This window comes from Myotis daubentonii, chromosome 4 (genome assembly GCF_963259705.1).
Source record: "Myotis daubentonii chromosome 4, mMyoDau2.1, whole genome shotgun sequence".
NCBI classification, from domain to species: Eukaryota; Metazoa; Chordata; class Mammalia; order Chiroptera; family Vespertilionidae; genus Myotis; species Myotis daubentonii.
This window is the reverse complement of record NC_081843.1, coordinates 15,860,666-15,878,512: the sequence shown is the minus strand read 5'-3', so window position 1 is coordinate 15,878,512 and position 17,847 is coordinate 15,860,666. Positions and strand designations below refer to the sequence as shown.

At 51.0% G+C, this 17,847-nt stretch overlaps 2 protein-coding genes across 4 annotated transcripts in view; one reads left to right on the top strand and one right to left on the bottom strand.

The window, feature by feature from the left end:
• The window catches only part of TRAP1 (TNF receptor associated protein 1), a 65,650-nt gene extending 58,159 nt beyond the window's left edge, over positions 1-7,491 (top strand). For all 3 annotated transcript variants that reach the window (XM_059692951.1, XM_059692952.1, XM_059692950.1), the window contains 6 exons: positions 113-298; positions 747-885; positions 1,627-1,712; positions 3,233-3,378; positions 6,911-6,983; positions 7,184-7,491. In XM_059692951.1, coding sequence (XP_059548934.1) covers positions 113-298; positions 747-885; positions 1,627-1,712; positions 3,233-3,378; positions 6,911-6,983; positions 7,184-7,285 — 732 coding nt within the window. In that variant the 3' untranslated portion in view covers positions 7,286-7,491. The remainder of the gene's footprint in view (positions 1-112; positions 299-746; positions 886-1,626; positions 1,713-3,232; positions 3,379-6,910; positions 6,984-7,183) is intronic.
• Positions 7,433-10,919, bottom strand: DNASE1 (deoxyribonuclease 1). Its single transcript, XM_059692953.1, is given in 10 exon segments — positions 7,433-7,826; positions 7,829-7,871; positions 8,100-8,196; positions 8,602-8,756; positions 8,835-8,947; positions 9,265-9,380; positions 9,675-9,758; positions 9,914-10,002; positions 10,217-10,364; positions 10,798-10,919. Coding segments are annotated over 9 exon segments (1,074 nt in total). The 5' UTR covers position 10,364; positions 10,798-10,919; the 3' UTR covers positions 7,433-7,596.
• Between the last annotated feature and the right edge of the window lie 6,928 nt (positions 10,920-17,847).

The window sequence follows — 17,847 nt, the reverse complement described above, 5'->3', positions numbered from 1 at the left end:
GCAGCCAGCAGACTTCTCCCTTTAGCCAGAGGCTTCCCATGTCGGTGCCCAGGTGCTGGAGGCTTTCTGAGTGAGGATCTGGAATGAGCAGTGACCTGCCCTTTGTTTTCAGGAGGATATTGCAAAGCTGTTGCGGTATGAGTCCTCGGCACTGCCCGCTGGGCAGCTGACCAGCCTCATGGACTACGCCAGCCGCATGCAGGCTGGCACCCGCAACATCTACTACCTGTGCACTCCCAACCGGCACCTGGCTGAGCACTCACCCTACTATGAGGCCATGAAGCAGAAAAACATGGAGGTGGGTGAGCAACAGGGCAGGCTGTATCCCTACAGGCTGCGGGGCCAGATCGGGGACAAGGTGGAGTCTGAGCACCCAAGGCAGCCGGGTGGGGGGTGTCTCTGCTTAATGGGAAATGGCTGAATGTGCCCACGACCCGGGAAAGCCACACGTCCGGGGGCACAGAGACCCAGGCTGAAGTCTGCCATCTAGTTTGTCCCTGTAGGAGGTGACCCGGGGATTTCTCTGTAAGTAGAATCTGTTTCTATTACTAAGACATAGCCAGAGCCTCCCTTCCCACCCTCTGGCAATCCGCCTCATCTCCAAAGGCCCAGGACGCCCCAGCAGCATCCCATGTGGCTGTTCCGGGACTGGGGGCCCAGCCTGCAGCCCCTACTCCCATGGCCCTCTCTCTGTCGTGGGCGGAGTCCTCGCCAAGCCTGATGGAGATGTTCTTGGGCCCTCACAGGTTCTCTTCTGCTATGAGCAGTTTGATGAGCTGACCTTGCTTCACCTTCGTGAATTTGACAAGAAGAAGCTGATCTCCGTGGAAACGGACATCGTTGTCGATCACTACAAGGAGGAGAAGTTTGAAGACAAATCTCCAGGTTGGTTCTACCTTTCTCTCTGGGCAGAGGTGGGTGGTGGCCTGGGGTGCAGGTGAGGCTGGGATGGCCCAGGGGCTGACACTCTGCTACAGAGCCTTCTATCCTGCAGTGTGAGTTTCTAGGGATTTTCTGTTCTCATTTCTACCTGGGGTCATAAACCTGCACAGACAGCAGTTTGAGAACGCCTTAATGATTACAGAGAACGTTCCCGTTTAGCTCCCAGTTCTCTCCAGGGCCCCTTCCGAATTGACTTCCTAAGAGAATCCAAAAATATCTTCTTTAAGCTATAACGAAACCACATGGGTCTTGGGGCAACCGAAATGTCCTTCTGAGGTTCCGTTTTATCCGCTGGATTTTATTTTATTTTATTTTAAAATATATTTTATTGATTTTTTAGAGAGAGGAAGGGAGAGGGATGAGAGAGAAACATTGATCAGCTGCCTCTTGCACACCCCCTGACTGGGGATGTGCCCGCAACCAAGGTACATGCCCTTGGCCGGAATCGAACCTGGGACCTTTCAGTCTGCAGGCCGATGCTCTATCCACTGAGCCAAACCAGTCAGGGCATTATCCGCTGGATTTTAGATGAAAACATCCCTGGTGGCTTCTTTGTGCCGACGACCAGGGTGGGGTGGGGCAGTTGGACACTTGGCGTGGGAATGTCAACATTTCAGGCCCCCGTGGGAATGAGATGGGAATTACGGAGAACGGCCTCTGAGCTCACTCACGTCTCTCCTCAAGCTGATGACCGCCTGTCAGAAAAGGAGATGGAGGACCTGATGGCCTGGATGAGAAATGCGCTGGGGTCGCGTGTCACCAACGTGAAGGTGAGGTCTTCTGAAACGCCACCACTCGGCTCCCATGGCTCCAGTGACACAACTGGCAGCCTGCCGTCTCTGAGTTGCTGGCCTGGTGGGAGTTCTCCCAATGGCGACTGAAGCTGTGATATGTGGGAGAGACCAAGCGTGTCATTGCCGCTTCTGCGTTTGAGCTTACATGTGTGCAGCCACGTGTGTCCAGGGATGTTGTTGGGGCAGGACAGGCAAGCTCAGCTGACTTGTTTCCTCCACTTTATAGCGCAGGTGGGAACTAGAAAGTAGTGAAAGGTGAACAGCCAATGGCCTGGTGGGCAAGTAGAAGCCGAGAAGAGGGGTTCCCAGCTGGCCACCCCAAAGCTAGCCTGGTCCAGGCCCCAAAGGAACTGTGGTAGCGTAGGATGCAAGGGGTTCCAGTCCAGCCCTTGGGGAGCTTACAGTCCAGCAGGGGTTCTGACTTCAGAGAGCCAGAACCAGGTCCAGCTCAGAGTTGCAAGAGAAAGCCAGCCACCAGAGAACAGGTACCCAGTGCAGGTCACTGGCTCAGGAATAGTCCAGGAGTCTCCCCAAGGGACAGGCGGGTGTGCAGGTGGGGATGGCCAGGAGCAGAGGGTGGGCGCAGGGCTCTGGGAGGTAGCACAGGACTCTGCGGGGGAGGCATGGGCACAGATCGAAAGAGGAGGGGCTCTTGGTAGGGAGCATCGAGAAGCAAGGCATGCAGCCGGGATTTCTCTGTGTAACACATTCACTGTGTCCACTCTTCACTGTAGGGACTCATTTAAGCTCAGATAACTATGAGGCAGGTAGAATTACCCCCATCCTGTGAAGGGCAGGAGGCAAAGTACATCCCCAGGTCCTATAGCGAGGACGTCATGGAGCTGGATGTGAGTTAGAGCTCAGGTTCTTCTCAGCACCATGCTGCCAGGAGGGGTGTGCTGTGGGCCCAGCAGGCTTAGAGTCTCCGGTGTGAGTCAGGAGGCCAGAGGCCTATGGGGTGGACGAAGGGGAAGGCCTGGTCAGGGAGAGGGGCTTGTGACCACTTGTTGGGAAAAGATGTATTTGATGAAGTCAGGCCAGAGGGCCACAGAAAGGGTGTGGGTGAGTGAGGTGTGCAGGAAGGAGGCTCCAGTGTTCTGGAAGGACGGGATTGAGGGAAGGAACTGCAGACAGACTGAGGGAGAGGCTGGGCCTGGGGAAATGGAACAGCCAGGCGTAGGTGATCTTAGTTGCTATAGGACTTGGCAGTGGCCCTGTGGAGGGGAGAGGGGCAGAGGACACCAAGCGAGATGGACGTTAGGCAGTAATTGACACATTAGGTCACGACTTTGGGGGATAGAGGGAGCCCCCAACTGGGATGCTGTTAGGGACGTGGTACGGGGCTGCAGTTCAGGCTCCCTTCTCGTTAGTGGATGGTTGGGAGGCCTGAGGGTTCATCCCTGGAGACCTGTGTTCTGCCTGGTCATCTGGGGAAGCTTCACCCCTGGCCAAAACTGCCAGCCCAGGGTCCCCCTCACCCCTGGCCCTGCTTACAGGTGACGCTTCGACTGGACACGCACCCCGCGATGATCACGGTGCTGGAGATGGGGGCGGCCCGACACTTCCTGCGCATGCAGCAGCTGGCCAAGACCCAGGAGGAGCGCGCGCAGCTCCTGCAGCCCACCCTGGAGGTCAACCCCCGGTAAGGCTGCCGGCTCCCTGGGCCCTCGGTGCCCAGGAACAGCAAGCTTGTATCTGACCTGCCAGCTACTCCTTTAAAATGGTTTTTATTCCTAACACATAGGAAAAATGCATAACGCTTATACATACAGTACCTGTGTAATTAAACTATTCAATTTAACTTTAAACTATACCCACGTAAAGTAAAAAAGCAACAGCCTTGCTGGCCCTCGGATGCCGTTAGAATTCTGTCCTCTGAGGTAACCGTAGTCCTGACTCTTGTGATAATTGCTTTGCTTTATGGTCTCTCTGTGCATCCTTAACAGACTGTTCTGCCTGTTGATGTGAAGTCTTACTTTCTTCCTCAGTGTGTGAGACCTCTGTCCCTGTGGAGGGAGCTAGTGTTTGTTTTCATAGCTGAGTAATGTTCATGGGTTGAATCTGCCCCAGCACAATTATGTATTCTCTTTTGACCAATATTCAGGTAGTTTCTGTTGGGGGCTGTTGGGAACAGTTGCTCTGAACATTCTTGTCCCTGTCTGACACACGTGTGCATGCATGAGTTTCTCCGAGTTGTGCACCCAGGTGTGAAACTGCCATATGCTTAGCTAGGCTGGGTCATGCCCAGCTGCTTCCAGCATGCTGGTGCCAGCTCCCCCCAGCAGAGCGTGAGAACCCACAGGTCTCTGCTTTTACTTAAGGCCTTGTCCTTGGCTTTCTCGTGCCCTGAAAAAGAATAAGACTTTATTCATTAATAGGGTCCCTCGGCCTGGCCTGCGCCCTCTCGCAATCCGGGACTCCTTGGGGGATGTCAGAGGCCCCGTGCATGAATCGCCCGATCTCCGCAGGCCAGGCCGAGGGACCCCACCTGTGCACAACACTGGGCCTCTAGTATGTATATAAGATCTTTGGTTAATCTCTCTCTACCCTCTCCCCTTCCCCATCCCCCTTGAGATTCATCAGTCTGTTCCAAGTTTCCATGCTGTGCGTTGAGCATCTGCCCCCTGGTGGTCAGTGCATGTCATAGCTACCAGTTGAACGGTCACTTAGCATATTAGCCTTTTTTAATATATAGATCCTGTTGGGTTCTTTTTAAAAATTTGATTTGTAATTATATTACATACTTTATCAGTTGCAAATCTATATTCCCACTCTGTCTTTTCACCTGCATTAAGATGTCTTTTGATAAGTTCTTAATATAATCAAATTCATAAATTTTGGTTAGGTGCTTTTTCGGTTCTTAAGAAATCTACCACCAAAATCATGAACTTATTTTGTCCCCCACCCCAGCCATCCAAATTGCCTTCTGCATCATAGACTATCAGGTGTCTGTACACGTGTCTGGTCTGTTCGTCTGTCTTTAGCGGCACTGCACTGTCTTAATTACTCAGCTTTCCCCGAGCTTTCGCAGCCAATGAGTGATTGCTTACTCCTTTATTTTCCTTCAAGGCTGCCTTGGCTACTCTAGGTCCTCCTGTGCACATACATCAATTTCAAGAATTAGTATCTTTATGGTCAATTCTTTCCATCCATGTACACAATATATATTTACTAGGTCTTAATGTCTTTTGGTAACTTATGTTTTCTGTAGAGTTCCTACACATTTTTTGTAGTTATTCTTTGATGTATCACATTTATTGGATATTTTGAAATTTCATTTTCTAACTGTTGAAAACAGGTTTTTTTTAAATTGATTTTATATACAATAAATCTTTCAATGAAATTACATAGTTCACCAAAAATGTTAAATAAATTTAAACAAAATCCATAGTGAAGTTTCCCTCCTACCTTTGCCCCCAATACAACCACATTACATTTTGCATTTATCTTTTCAAAAATCCTGTGTGTGTGCAGATTCATCCGTGGCTTCCACTGTTGTACAAGTAGTAACTTGCTATACAGGGGTCCCTACCTTGCTTTTTCTTCTTTTTTAAAATATGTTTTTATTGGTTTTAGAGAGAGAAACATCAATCGGTTGCCTCCTATATGCACCCTGACCCAGAACTGAACCTGGTACACGGGAAGATGCCCAACCAACTGAGCCACTTGCTTTTTAAAAAGTGTTTCTGACCTAGCTGGTTTGGCTCGGGATAGAGCGTCCTGCGGACTGAAGGGTCCTGGGTTCAATTCTGGTCAAGGGCACATGCCCGGGTGGCGGGCTTGATCCCCAGTAGGGGGCAGCCGATCAATGATTCTCTCTCATCACTGATGTTTCTCTCTCTCCCTCTCCCTTCCTGTCTGAAAGCAATTAAAAAATATATATATTTTAAAAAGTGATTCTGATTTTAAATAGTACTGTGAGGAAAAAGTGTTAAGTCTCAGAGCACCATCCATGTTTAATTTTTATAGATTCCAATTGTCCTCTATAGAAGTTAGACAAATTTGTTTCTCCAGTGCCTTCAGTTTTAGCAAACTTCTCAATTTTACCATTCTCATAGTGAAAAATTATGATTTTAATATACGTTTCTTATGAGTAAGGTCAGAGGTCAGACATTTATGGTATTTTTTCCCTCTGCAGAATTGTGTTTTTTTAAAAAATATTTTGATTTCAGAGAGAAAGGGACAGAGAGATAGAAACATCAATGATGAGAGAGAATCATTGATTGGCTGCCTCCTGCACACCCCCTACTGGGGACCGAGCCTACAACCTGGGCATGTGCCCTTGACTGGACCCGAACCTGGGACCCTTCCGTCCACAGGCCGACGCTTTATCCACTGAGCCAACCCAGCTAGGGCAAGAATTGCAATTTTTATATTGTCAGAGTTACATCATTTTATTTTTAACTTCTGGGTTTGTATTCTGCTTGGAAGGCTTTTCCTTCTGAGATTAGAAAACGTTTTTTCCGTTTTCTTCTAATATTTTACATTTAACATTTGATCCTCCTGGAATTTGGTCTAAAGAATCAGGTGGGAATCCAACTTTATTGGTTGGCTGGCCAGTTACCCTGTCTTTTCCCCTCTTGTGAAACACTACCTTTAATCAGGTACAAATAAAATCCCCATGTGTGTGCCTCTTTATACATTGTTGACATTTTTTGCATTTAGTTGTTGCCTTTTCGTTTTCCAGAATTAAACTATTTACTGGCATCTGGGACTCCCTCCTCCAGCTCTCCTGGCTCTTTTCTTCCATATTTACTTTTATGAATTCTATATTAGATTGTTAAGGTATAAAATTAAACTCGTAGTATAAAACAATATGTGTGTGTGTATTAGTCTAGGAAAAATTTTCATCTTTAATTATGGTCTCCAAGCACTGATATATGTCTTTTTATATGTTAAATTCTTTCCCTTCAGTGTTTAAGTTTGTATTAGTTTTAGTACTTATTGCATTTTCTAATATCAAAACTCAAGTGTTTCTTTGGGTATATAACCAATCTCATTTTCTGTCAGTGATTATTTACATCTTCCTAAATTTTTGTATGCCTTATTTTTTTTACACTGGACTGTCCTATTACACTTTTTTGAATGTTCTAGTAACTCCAGCGTTTCAGAAGTTAGAGGCCCTTGTGCTGGGGGCACAGCCCTGAGCTCACTTCTGGGGGTTTCTGTTGCAGGCACATACTGATCAAGAAGCTCAGCCAGCTGAGAGAGAGCGAGCCTGAACTGGCCCAGCTGCTTGTCGATCAGGTGAGTCTCCTGGAGACTGGCTGAGAGCATGAGAACAGAGGGCTGCACCTTCCTTTGTGGTTGGACAGCTGTTGCCTCTAACACCCTGTTTTAAGAAGGAACAGCTCTCTTCCTTCCTTCTCTCCACATTAAAATGTCCCTGAGTTGGAGCTAGGACAGCGCCCCCATCCCATTAACAAGGTCACCACCCTGCCTTTCAGATCTATGAGAACGCCATGATCGCAGCAGGGCTGGTCGATGACCCCCGGCCCATGGTGGGCCGCTTGAACAACCTGCTCGTCAAGGCCCTGGAGCGACACTGACGTCTGGGCCCTGTTGGCCAGGGTGCAGCACAGCAGCTGTGAGAGCCCCACGTCTTCCCTGCGCTGTCAGGGCTCCAGGGAAGGTGACAATGGACTGTGCGCCTGTCATGGGAGGAGGAGCCGGAAGGAACGACTGGATGCCGCCAATGAGAACACCCCCTTTAGTGCTTTATTTACTTAAATTAAAAGGTATTTCTTCATCTAAATGCTGGACTCTGTGCATACTAGCAGGGTAAGTTACTCCAGTGCCACAACCCCATGCTACAATGGATGCAGGTACAGTGCGAAAAAGCCTACTTCCATCCCCTTCCTCAAGCTGGGATAGTGGTCAGGGGGACAGTAGGGAGGGGAGAGGGGGCGCGGGCCCTGTGCTCAGGGAACTCGCACTCGTTTCCTAAACTCCATCCCCAGAACCTGAAGGCGACAACAGGATCAGCCGTCGTCTTCAGTTCTTCGTGCAGGTCCCCAGGAGCAGCCACAGGCACGCTAGAGAAGCTAGAGGTGTCCAGCCGCGGCCCCGGGCCTGCTCTTGTCAGGCTCTCTTAAGCGTCACCTCCACCGGGTAGTGGTCACTGATGGCTTGGGCCTGTGGAGAAACATGCAGTGAGCAGGGGTGCCCGTGTGGCAGTCCTCCCTGAGGGCCAGGTGTGCACCCAGATACTGCACTGCCACATCGGCCAGGGAGGAGGCTCCCAGGCTGTGGACAAATCAATGAAAAAAGCAGCGATTGCTACAAGTCCCGTGGGTCCAGCTCTCACTCCGCCCCTGCGTCCTAGCCCCCAAGAGCTACAGGCTGTAAACAATGGTCACATACAGTCTGGTTGCTCAGTCCATACGCAGCTTGGAAGTCAAAGGTGCCAGCTGAGTTGGGAACAATGGCATTTTGGAGGAGAGTTCCGGCGACCACGATCCTACAGTGCCAGACACAAAAAAGTCCCCTTCAGCCCACTGTCCAGCTCTGTGCACTTAAACCTCAGATCCCCTCGCTGGCCCCTGGATGGCACTGCTGAGGGAAGGCAGGACCAGCCCAGACTCAGGTCTGGGTGTGCCCAAACTGGCACCGCTGGCCGACCTGTCTACCCGAGACTGCCCAGAGAAGACTAGCATCGTGTTACCCTCCATGGGCTTTTCCTAAAGCGACGGAATGCTTTTTATTCCACTTCATAAGTGGTCCAAAGCTCAGGAGGGTGAATGTCTCCTCAAAGGTCTTGGAAACCATTTCTGAAACTGGGCTGAGTGGAAAGCGAGGCTGCTTGTGTAAGTGCCCCTTCCCTACCTGGGCCTGCAGAACCCACGGGGGCGCAGATCCTGCTCACCTGTCGTAGGCGCAGTGCGTGGACGTAACCGTCGTGTCAGCGGTGTCGGGAATCAGCCACTGGAAGGTGGGGATTGTGCGCAGGCGGATGGATGACCAATGCGAAGGGGTCACGTAGCTGCAGCCAGCGTTGAAGTCACCCATCAACATAATGTCCTACCAGGAGACACCAGCTGATTGGCCCAGGGACAGAACCGGGCCCTTAAGAGCTCAATCCAATGTGTGGGGCCTCACCTCCATGCCCCACTTCTGCCGGACGTCCAGGTAGACTTCATATAGAGAGTCGATTTCAGCCACTGCATCCAGTGGGGCCGCGTGCAGGGGGACGATGGCAAACTCCTTGACCTCTGTGGAGAAGATGGTTGTGCGACGCAAGGAGGTGGGGAGCGGAGTTGGGAGGCAGTCCTGGTCCGAGGGTGCACTGGCCTGGCTGTCATGTGTTTAGGGTTGGGATGGGGGACACATGAAACAATCCCGGGAGAGAAGCAGTGGGGGGAGGATGGACGTTTCCCTAAGTAACTTAAACATAAGACCAAAGCACCAGGAATGAGGACGGCACCAAGCTCCCCAAAGAGGGGCATGGTGGGGGCATGATGTGCTGTGGCTCTTCAAGGTGCGTGGGAGGGCCAGGCAGGGCAGAGGAGCCTCTGGCGGCAGCACTCACGGGTGAATGGGGAGGAGAACCTGACGACAGCCGGCTCTCGGCTGAAGGTATCATTCCCACAGGGCTCGCAGCCATCGTCATACTGGTAGCTGTCCAGCACCGACACCTGGTCCGGCCTGCGGAAGGCCAGGCCAGAGGGTGCTTAACCTGGGGCTGGGGCACAGCTTTGCCGAACCGACCTGGTGCTGCGGGCAGGGGGCCTGGTCTAAGGTGGGACATCACACAGATCCACCCGCCCAGAGCTCCTTTTGCCCAGATGGTGAGGCCCAACTCGGTCCCTGCTCTGTGGCCTCCAGTTCTTGCCCCCACACCTGGAGGAGAGGCCCATGGGCTTTCTAGGCACCCGCCACGCCCACTTCTGCCAGCGACCTTAGAGGAGGCAGCCTCATCTCTCGGCACCTGGGTTTTACCTGAATACAAAGAGGTAGCGCTCCTTATAGCTGCTGCGACCCAGTGGCTCGCTGACTATGTAGTGATAGGTGTTGGGGCCATCCCTAGATTGAGGAAACAAATGTACGCGTCAGGGACATCCTGCCACCCACAGCAGGGCTCCTGCCCACGTCAGTGTCCCTGCGGCCGTAGTGGCGTCATGCCCTGAAGGGATGATTACTGTCCCGGGTGCTTCCCGGTGCCCTGCCCCCTCACGCACTGATTCAGTCTGTCCAGCAGCTTCCCCACGGCCGTCAGGTGGCTGTCTCTGACCTCCTGGACCACAGCAATGTCGTAGCGACTCAGGATCTAGGGACAGGGCCACAGTGGTGCTGAGACTAGGCCCTGCCCACTCCGAGTCCCCGCAGGAACCAAGCTGCTGTTCCCAGGTCGCTGTCACATCCGTTGGCCTGATGATGTCAGCCACGGTAGCGATAAGGGCCCTATCCCCACAGCTGACGAGCTGAGAGCAGAGGCCTAACAGTCTGATTGCCTTCAGGACTGCCCGCTGGTCTGGACCTACCTGCACGATGTAGGTGGAGAGGGTGGCATTGGACATCTTGGTCTCCCCGAAAGTCTGGATGTTGAAAGCTGCTATTCTCAGGGGCAGGACCACAGGCAGCACAGCGGTCAGGGTGAGCAGCACCCCCATCAGCCTGGGACCCTTCATTCTGGAGGAGGAGGGACAGTGGCACGTGGGTCTGGATTAGAGGAGACGGTGCCCCATCTTCCCTCCATCCAGCCACGCGGAGCTGGTGGAGCCCAAGGCTGAGTAACTGACTTCATGGGCAGTACTGAGCAGCCAGATGCGCCTCAGCCCTCGCCAGCATGCAGAGCCAGGCACCAGTGCCAAGGAGAGGACCTGGGTCTTCTCACCCCTCCACCCACCAGAAGACAGGCCCATAAGGGTCACCAGCCTGAGGACGCGCTCGGGCTAGTGGTGGGACACTGGCTCACTGCCCTCCCTGCTCCAGGCACCCGCCTGGCCAGGGTTCTTCCCAGCTTGGCCGGTCCCGCAGAGGGACCCCACCAGGCCTCTGGGCTTAGTGCCTACCCGCCAACGGCCACAAGTCACACAGCTCTAGAGGCACTAGACACACTCACCCGAAATGCAACTTCTACCGAAGGTGGTGGGAATTCTGCCAAGAACCAGGAATGGATGTTCTTTGGTATCAATTTTCTCCTTTTGTTCCTTTAAGAAAATAAAAACAATTTACAAAGGGAAGTATATTAAGAAACACAGTTGAGAGGCCCATGCAGAGCTGCTACAGCTCTCAATCCCCACAGGGAATGCTCGTGGCGCCTGGGGTTTTAAAGGTTTAGGCGGCTGTGACCTTTCCCGGGGCATCACCTGACTGGTGCAGAACAGTGGCGCTGCCTGTGTGGCTTTCCCACGCAGGTGAGTGGTTGGCATGTGTTTATTTTAACAGGCACCGGTTCTTGGTGCTGTAAAAAGAGCACCTGATGGTATTTGTACTTAGTTTTAAAAAATCTAATAATTGGGCCAAAGGCTAATGTGTCCTTCACACATGCTTCTCTCCCAGGGATGGGGAACAGGTGTGCTCTGGAGGGCGGGGTCCTGGCTGCACTCCAGTGTGCAGACTTGAGATGACCTTGGAGCCAGCGGTCAAAGCCAGACATCCTGCACTGCATGTTGCAAACAGAGCCCCTGGTGGCTCTCGGGCCCTGGAGCACATAAGCCTCTTACCCATCCTGGCCCCGCTTCATCCATTAGCTCTGAGGGCTGCAGGCAGCTTGGCTAAAAGCTGGGGCTCTATGGCAAGCATGTCACACTCCTTCGGCGCATGTTTGACATGCTTGCTCCATGGGGTACATGTGTGATGCAGCCTTGGGAGCTTCAAGGCTTGGGTGCCAGGAAAGGGCGGGGACTGTGGGGCCCATCTCGGTTGCCAGCGAGGCAGTAGAGCGCCTTCTTGAGGAAGAGAGCCTGTGTGTTCCAGGCGCAGGTGTCTCGAGTCACAAGGACACTGGTAGGCAGTATCTGTGAGGGTTCACCACAGGCCTTGGGTCCAGTCGTTTCTAGAATCCTTGACTTTCCCATTTGTAGTCACAAACTTGGTGGCTTATAAATAAAACTTATTCTCTAACAGTTTTGAAGGACAGAGTCCAAAATCCATCTCGCTGAACTGAAATCCAGGTGTTCCAGGGCCGCACGCCAGAGGCTCTGTGGGTGGGTCCTTTCTGCCTCTTCAGCTTCTGGGACGCCTGGTGTCCTGGCTGTGGCCACAGCTCCAACCTCTGCCTCCATCTTCATACCGCCCCCTCTCATAAAGATACGGGTGACTGAATTTAAGGTCCTCCCAGATAATCCAGGACCATCTCCCCATCTCAAGATCCTTAATCACACCTGCAAAGTCCTGTTTTGCCATGTGAGCTTCAGCTTCCAGGTTTCAGGTTCACAGGTTCCAGGAATCGGGACACGGATACCTTTTGGGGTGCCATGTGGGGAGGGGAGGGTCCCTCCCTGGGATGGAAGGGTCTTGCTGCTCTGTTGCCATAGTGGGTGTAGGGCTGCACGGGGCTAGAGTTTGGGAGCAAGGGGGGCTTGAGAGCAGCAGTCGATAGGGACCAGGGCCTAAGTCACAACAGTGCCGCAGATCAGGCCAGCTGGTATGAAGCAGGGGACACAGCGGGGATTGAGAAGAGTTCATTCGGTAAATCAGCTTCACAAGACCAGACCCTCTGAAGTAATGAAAACATGCTGATGGACGGCCCTGGCTGTCGGCAGGAATGCCAGTCAGCTCATGTGTCCCTTGATAAGGTGCCTCTAGATGAAATCAGGTGGCCTGGTCCTCAAGCTTCCAGGAGCCCCACTGCAGTCTTTTGCGAAGGTTTGATTGCTGAAGTCTCCTGTTCTCAATCCCTGAGGCTGGGACAGCTTTCTTTTTTCTTTTTTCAATCGTCACCCAAGGACATGCTTATTGACTTTAGAGAGAGGGGAAGGGAAAGACAGAGAAGCATCAATGTGAGAGAGAACCAATTGGTTGCCTTCCGCATGTGCCCTGACCAGGGCTCAAACCCGCAACCTTTTGGTATATGGGACAACGCTCTAACCAGCTGAGCCACACCCGTCAGGGCTGGGATAGCTTTAAGCATCTCAAAATCCACATGTCACCCAAGCAAGACATCGGCCTACATCACTTTCTTCCATGAGTTTCTTTCCTGGACACACTTGCCAGACTCTTTGAAGGGAGAGTGTGAGCAAAACTACATGGGGCCCCTGGTCCAGCATTTGGCCAGACACAGAACACGCCACAGGTGGTATGGCTGTGGTTCACACCAGGGGTACCCGGCCCCTCCAGTTCTCAGCACATGGGACACAGGCACCTGTGTCGGCTCCCCTGTCCTCTGAACCAAATGCTACCCCTTGTGCTGTGGGGAGGTCCCAGCTCCCCCCCCCCCCCCAACAACCAGAAGAAAGGCCCCACTGGTTGAAGTGCCCAGCTCTGTTGCCATGTCGGCTGCCCGGGCCTGCCTGAGAGGCAGCACAGCCTGGGAAGAGCCCAGCCCAGGGGAATCAGGGATTTGGGGCCTGGAACAGGCTCATCCAATGCACCTTCAACTACTCTGAGCCTCAATAATCTTCATGTATAAAAAGGGATAAAACCACTGCTTTCCTCTTAGGATTATCTTAAGGATCAATGGCTATAACACTGCTCCACAGAAGAATCATTTCACATCTCCTTAAAAATCCACCCATCCCTAAGAACACACCCTCTCAGTGTCTCCATCACTTACCTTTCCCTCGTGGAACTCTCTTCTGCTTCCACCCGCCAGCTGCTGCTGTCTAACAAGCAACCCCAAAGTTCAGCGTGTGCAACAACATGCCATTCTCCCTCACTCCTGGGCCACAGGCCAGCCGGGAGGGCTCCGGGCCACTCTGGGTCCAGGCTAACGGGGCTGCAGCTCCCCAGGGCGTGCTCATCTAACAGAAGATTCCCTTGGGGGAGAGAAACACACGATGCTTCAGCTTGGAATCTGCACATTGTCATTTCTTCCCACATTTTCTTGGTCTTAACCAGCAACAGGGCCAAGCCGAACACCGATGGCAGGAGTCAGGGGTACACTCCACCTGTACCGGGCCCCACACTGGAAATGCAGAGCGGTGCCAGGGAAGGAAAGTTACATCAGCAGGGCAATGGGCACTGACAACAGAGCACTTTCTCTGACCAGGGTGAGCTGTTTTCACATTAACCCTGACAGTCTGCCCCCTTTTGGTTAAACAGGCTCCAGTACAGGTAGGGGAGACAGCACATCACAATGAGTTGGAGCCAGTCTTGAGCTCTGATGCGGCTGAAATGAAAGGATAAAGAAAAACATCCTCTAAGCACTGAGGCTGGGAACAAATGGAAAGGACACCCGACATGTGACCCGTCCCTGAGAGCTGTGGGGGCCAAGGTGATGAGCCGCACACCAATGTGTGGCGCAGGGGAGAGGGACAGCCACAGACCCAGAGGGAAAAGGGTGGGACACAGAGCTCTGGTTCCCAAAAGTGGCCGAGGTACCACAGGATCCATTTTACTTTTGAGAGGGACAGTGACTCTCAACACTTTTGGACACCTCATGGTTTCAACATCTCTTGCTACATCCCTTTCCCTGATTTCATCTTTCTGCAAAACTAGGTTTCTGGCAGTTACTGAAAAAGCAAATACTGTGAAATCAATGTAGAACAGGAAAAAGGGTGACATATTCAAATCGATATGATTCTAAGATTCAAGAAAAACCTGACAGGCACACACATCCCCTTTGTAAGTAGTAGTGGTTACTTACAAAATGAAATGAATTTTTTTTCTTTAAATTTATGTGTATTACTTTTCCAAATGTCTACTGTCAATAGCTACGACATAAATACTATGTTGTGTGGACTTATCTAATAAATAAAACTTAGGTATTTCTTTGGGCCCAAGGTCCCTTAAAATACTGAACCTTAAGTAGAGGTGCTCTGAACTAAGAATTTTTGGAATTTAACATACATAAGGGGTGTGCCTGCATTACTAAATCATATATCTTACTATACTGATATACCTTCTTTTATGGCCTTCATTATTTATTTATTTTTTATTTATTTTTATTTTTTTAAAATATATTTTATTGATTTTTTACAGAGAGGAAGGGAGAGAGATAGAGAGCTAGAAACATCGATGAGAGAGAAACATCGATCAGCTGCCTCCTGCACACCCCCTACTGGGGGATGTGCCCGCAACCCAGGTACATGCCCTTGACCGGAATTGAACCTGGGACCTTTCAGTCCGCAGGCCGACGCTCTATCCACTGAGCCAAACCGGTTTCGGCATGGCCTTCATTATTTACAACACACTATATATCTTGTCACAAAGAAATTTTCAAGTCTACAAACTGCTATTGAGATGAATAATTTCAAGGCTACAAATTTTAACAGATTACACATCTCAATTATATTTATGCATGCGAGTTCGTACTGATGTAAAACTCACCGGTCACCGAGGGAGCCAGTTTGTTATTCTGCTAGCTGGCAAACAAAGCCCAAGAATGTCCATGGCAGAACTGAGACAAATTTCTCTCTACGGAGGAGTCTACAGCTTAACAATGAGGGAGGAGGCCAGAATTTCAGACTCCACAATTTGCAGCCCTTCATGTAGGCTCTGATTATCACTGGCTACAACCAGCCTCCACGTCAGAGAAAACAACAGCACGTAGGAAGAAACTTGCCAAGGCCATCTTGAATCTGATCAAACTCTAGGGGCAGAAGTTCATGGTCACCAGCATTTTGGGTCCACAGCACAATCCATCCTGTGGGAAACTACAGAACAAGGGTGGTTTCATCAACACATTTTAAGGGGAGAAAAAAGAGTGAGAAGAAGAGAGGAGGAACTAACAGATTTAAAAGAAACTTGAAATATATCACTAAATGCAATGTGTCATCCTCGTCAGGATCCTATAAAACAATTTATTTGACCATTTAGAAAAACCTGTTGCTTAACAAATCATTTAAGATGTAGTCAGGGAGTCCTAACTGGTTTGGCTCAGTGGATAGAGTGTCGGCCTGCAGACTGAAAGTTCCCAGGTTCGATTCCGGTCAAGGGCATGTACCTTGGTTGCGGGCACATCCCCAGTAGGAGGTGTGCAGGAGGCAGCTGATCGATGTTTCTCTCTCATCGATGTTTCTAACTCTCTATCCCTCTCCCTTCCTCCCTGTGAAAAATCAATAAAATATATATTTTTTAAAAAGATGTAATCAGGGAAATTAAAACACTGATTAGTAAGCAACGAAATTATCAGATTGTTGGGTTTGGTAATGTCGCTCTGGTTATGCTTTCAATGATCCTTAGACTTCAAAGTCACACTGAAATATTTAAGGATAAAATGATACAATGTCTGGGATTTGCTTCAGAATGTTGGCCCTAAAGTTGGGTAGTGAGTACATGAAGGTTCTTTATACTAGTCTCTACTTTTGAATATGTTGAAATTTTTAATTAAAAAAATTTTTAGGAATCAAAAATTTTACAAACCACGCAACTGAATACAATGTATCATTAAAAATAACAAAAAGTTAATGTCAAAAATGAAATTACTCAAAATGCTTTAAATACCCAGTTTTGCAAGTTAGAAAGAGCCTCTGGTCACTGTGAGGCGCAGGGATGGGCTTAGGAGGAGGGAAGGCGAGCAGGTTGGCTTGTGGTAAGGAAAGGAACAAGGGTGGGCAGAGCAGAAGGGATGGTGAGGTGGGGAGAACTGTAGCTTTAGGACAGGGATTGGTGGCAAAATGGAGTGGAGGATAAGAAAGATTTCAAACTGTCAGGCATTGTGGATAGATAGATAGATAGATAGATAGATAGATAGATAGATAGATAGATGAGATAGATAATGATCAGCTGTCAAGTCCTGAGGGTCAGTTTTCCCACCTGCTCAGGAAATACTCCGGACTCGCCTCTGAGGTGGGGCCTCGCCCCTAATTCTAGCTGCAGCTGGGACAACTCCCAACATGTTCGTGAACTTGCCGCAGCAGAACCAGACTTCAGCCTGAGTCCCTGGTTGCACTCCCACTATGGCCCAGCCTCCATCCAGATGCTCAGATGCCCAAATCTGTCCCCGCGCTCCCTCAGCCCTGTCCCAAATGCATCCCGAGTCTGCACTCCTCCGGTTCTGCAGCCACCACACCGGTCCTTCCCTGAACACACGCACCCGGCACATCTTGTGACGTGGAATCAGGTCATGTTACCCCCCTGCTCAAAAACTGCCATCTGTCCTCATTGTCAGATGAAAGACGTGCTTACCGAGACCTGAGTGATTCTAGCTCAGGGCCTCCACTGCCTGGAGGGCGAGGGCCAGGGCCGCTATGTCATTCCCATTTCAGCTCAAATGTCACTTGTTCAGGGAGGCTGTTCTCCCCGTCCACATGCTGCCAGTGTCATTTTTCATGACCCTTATCACTTCTTTTCTTTGTTTCAATGTGTTTGCTCTTACTTGTTTATACTAATCTAAGGTCTCAACTCAGCACACGGAGCACAAACATACAGTGGGGCCTTGACTTACGAGTTTAATTCGATCCGAGACCGAGCTCGTTAAGGAGCTCGTTAAATTACTCTGTCAACTCAAAGCAAAAAATCCGCGGAAAGACAGCTGGTATCTCAAAAAACTCGTTAGTCGGGACACCCGTAAGTCAAGGCCCCACTGTACTGGACTAGATAGAACACAAGCCCCACAGGAGCCAAGACCTGTCCACCTTGTCCACGAAACTGCCCCGTGCCTAACACAGTGCCTGCAGTGCAGGAGGCGCCTCGCTCCACAGACAAAGCTGGAGGCAGTGGGGTTATGCACTTGCCTCCTGCTCCCCACCTTCCCGGGGAACCTTCCTGACTACAGAGGGAACTTCCCTTCCTGTGGACCCGCCTCAGCGAACCCAGCACAGCCTCCCGTCCTGAGCACGAGGGACACCGCGAGGCATCCAAGCGGCTTCTGGGCTCCCGGCTCGGACTGACCAGAAGCTCCCAGGAGCCGATGGCGACCGTGGCCCCACAAGCATGCCCCACCCCCCTCAGTCAGACTCCGCCCAGGATCACTCCTTTCCCCTCCCCTCAGAAGGCATGTTTGCTAACCCCACAGACAGCATTTTCGAGGGCAAAGGGGCTCCTATCCCTGACCTGTTTGCTGTGA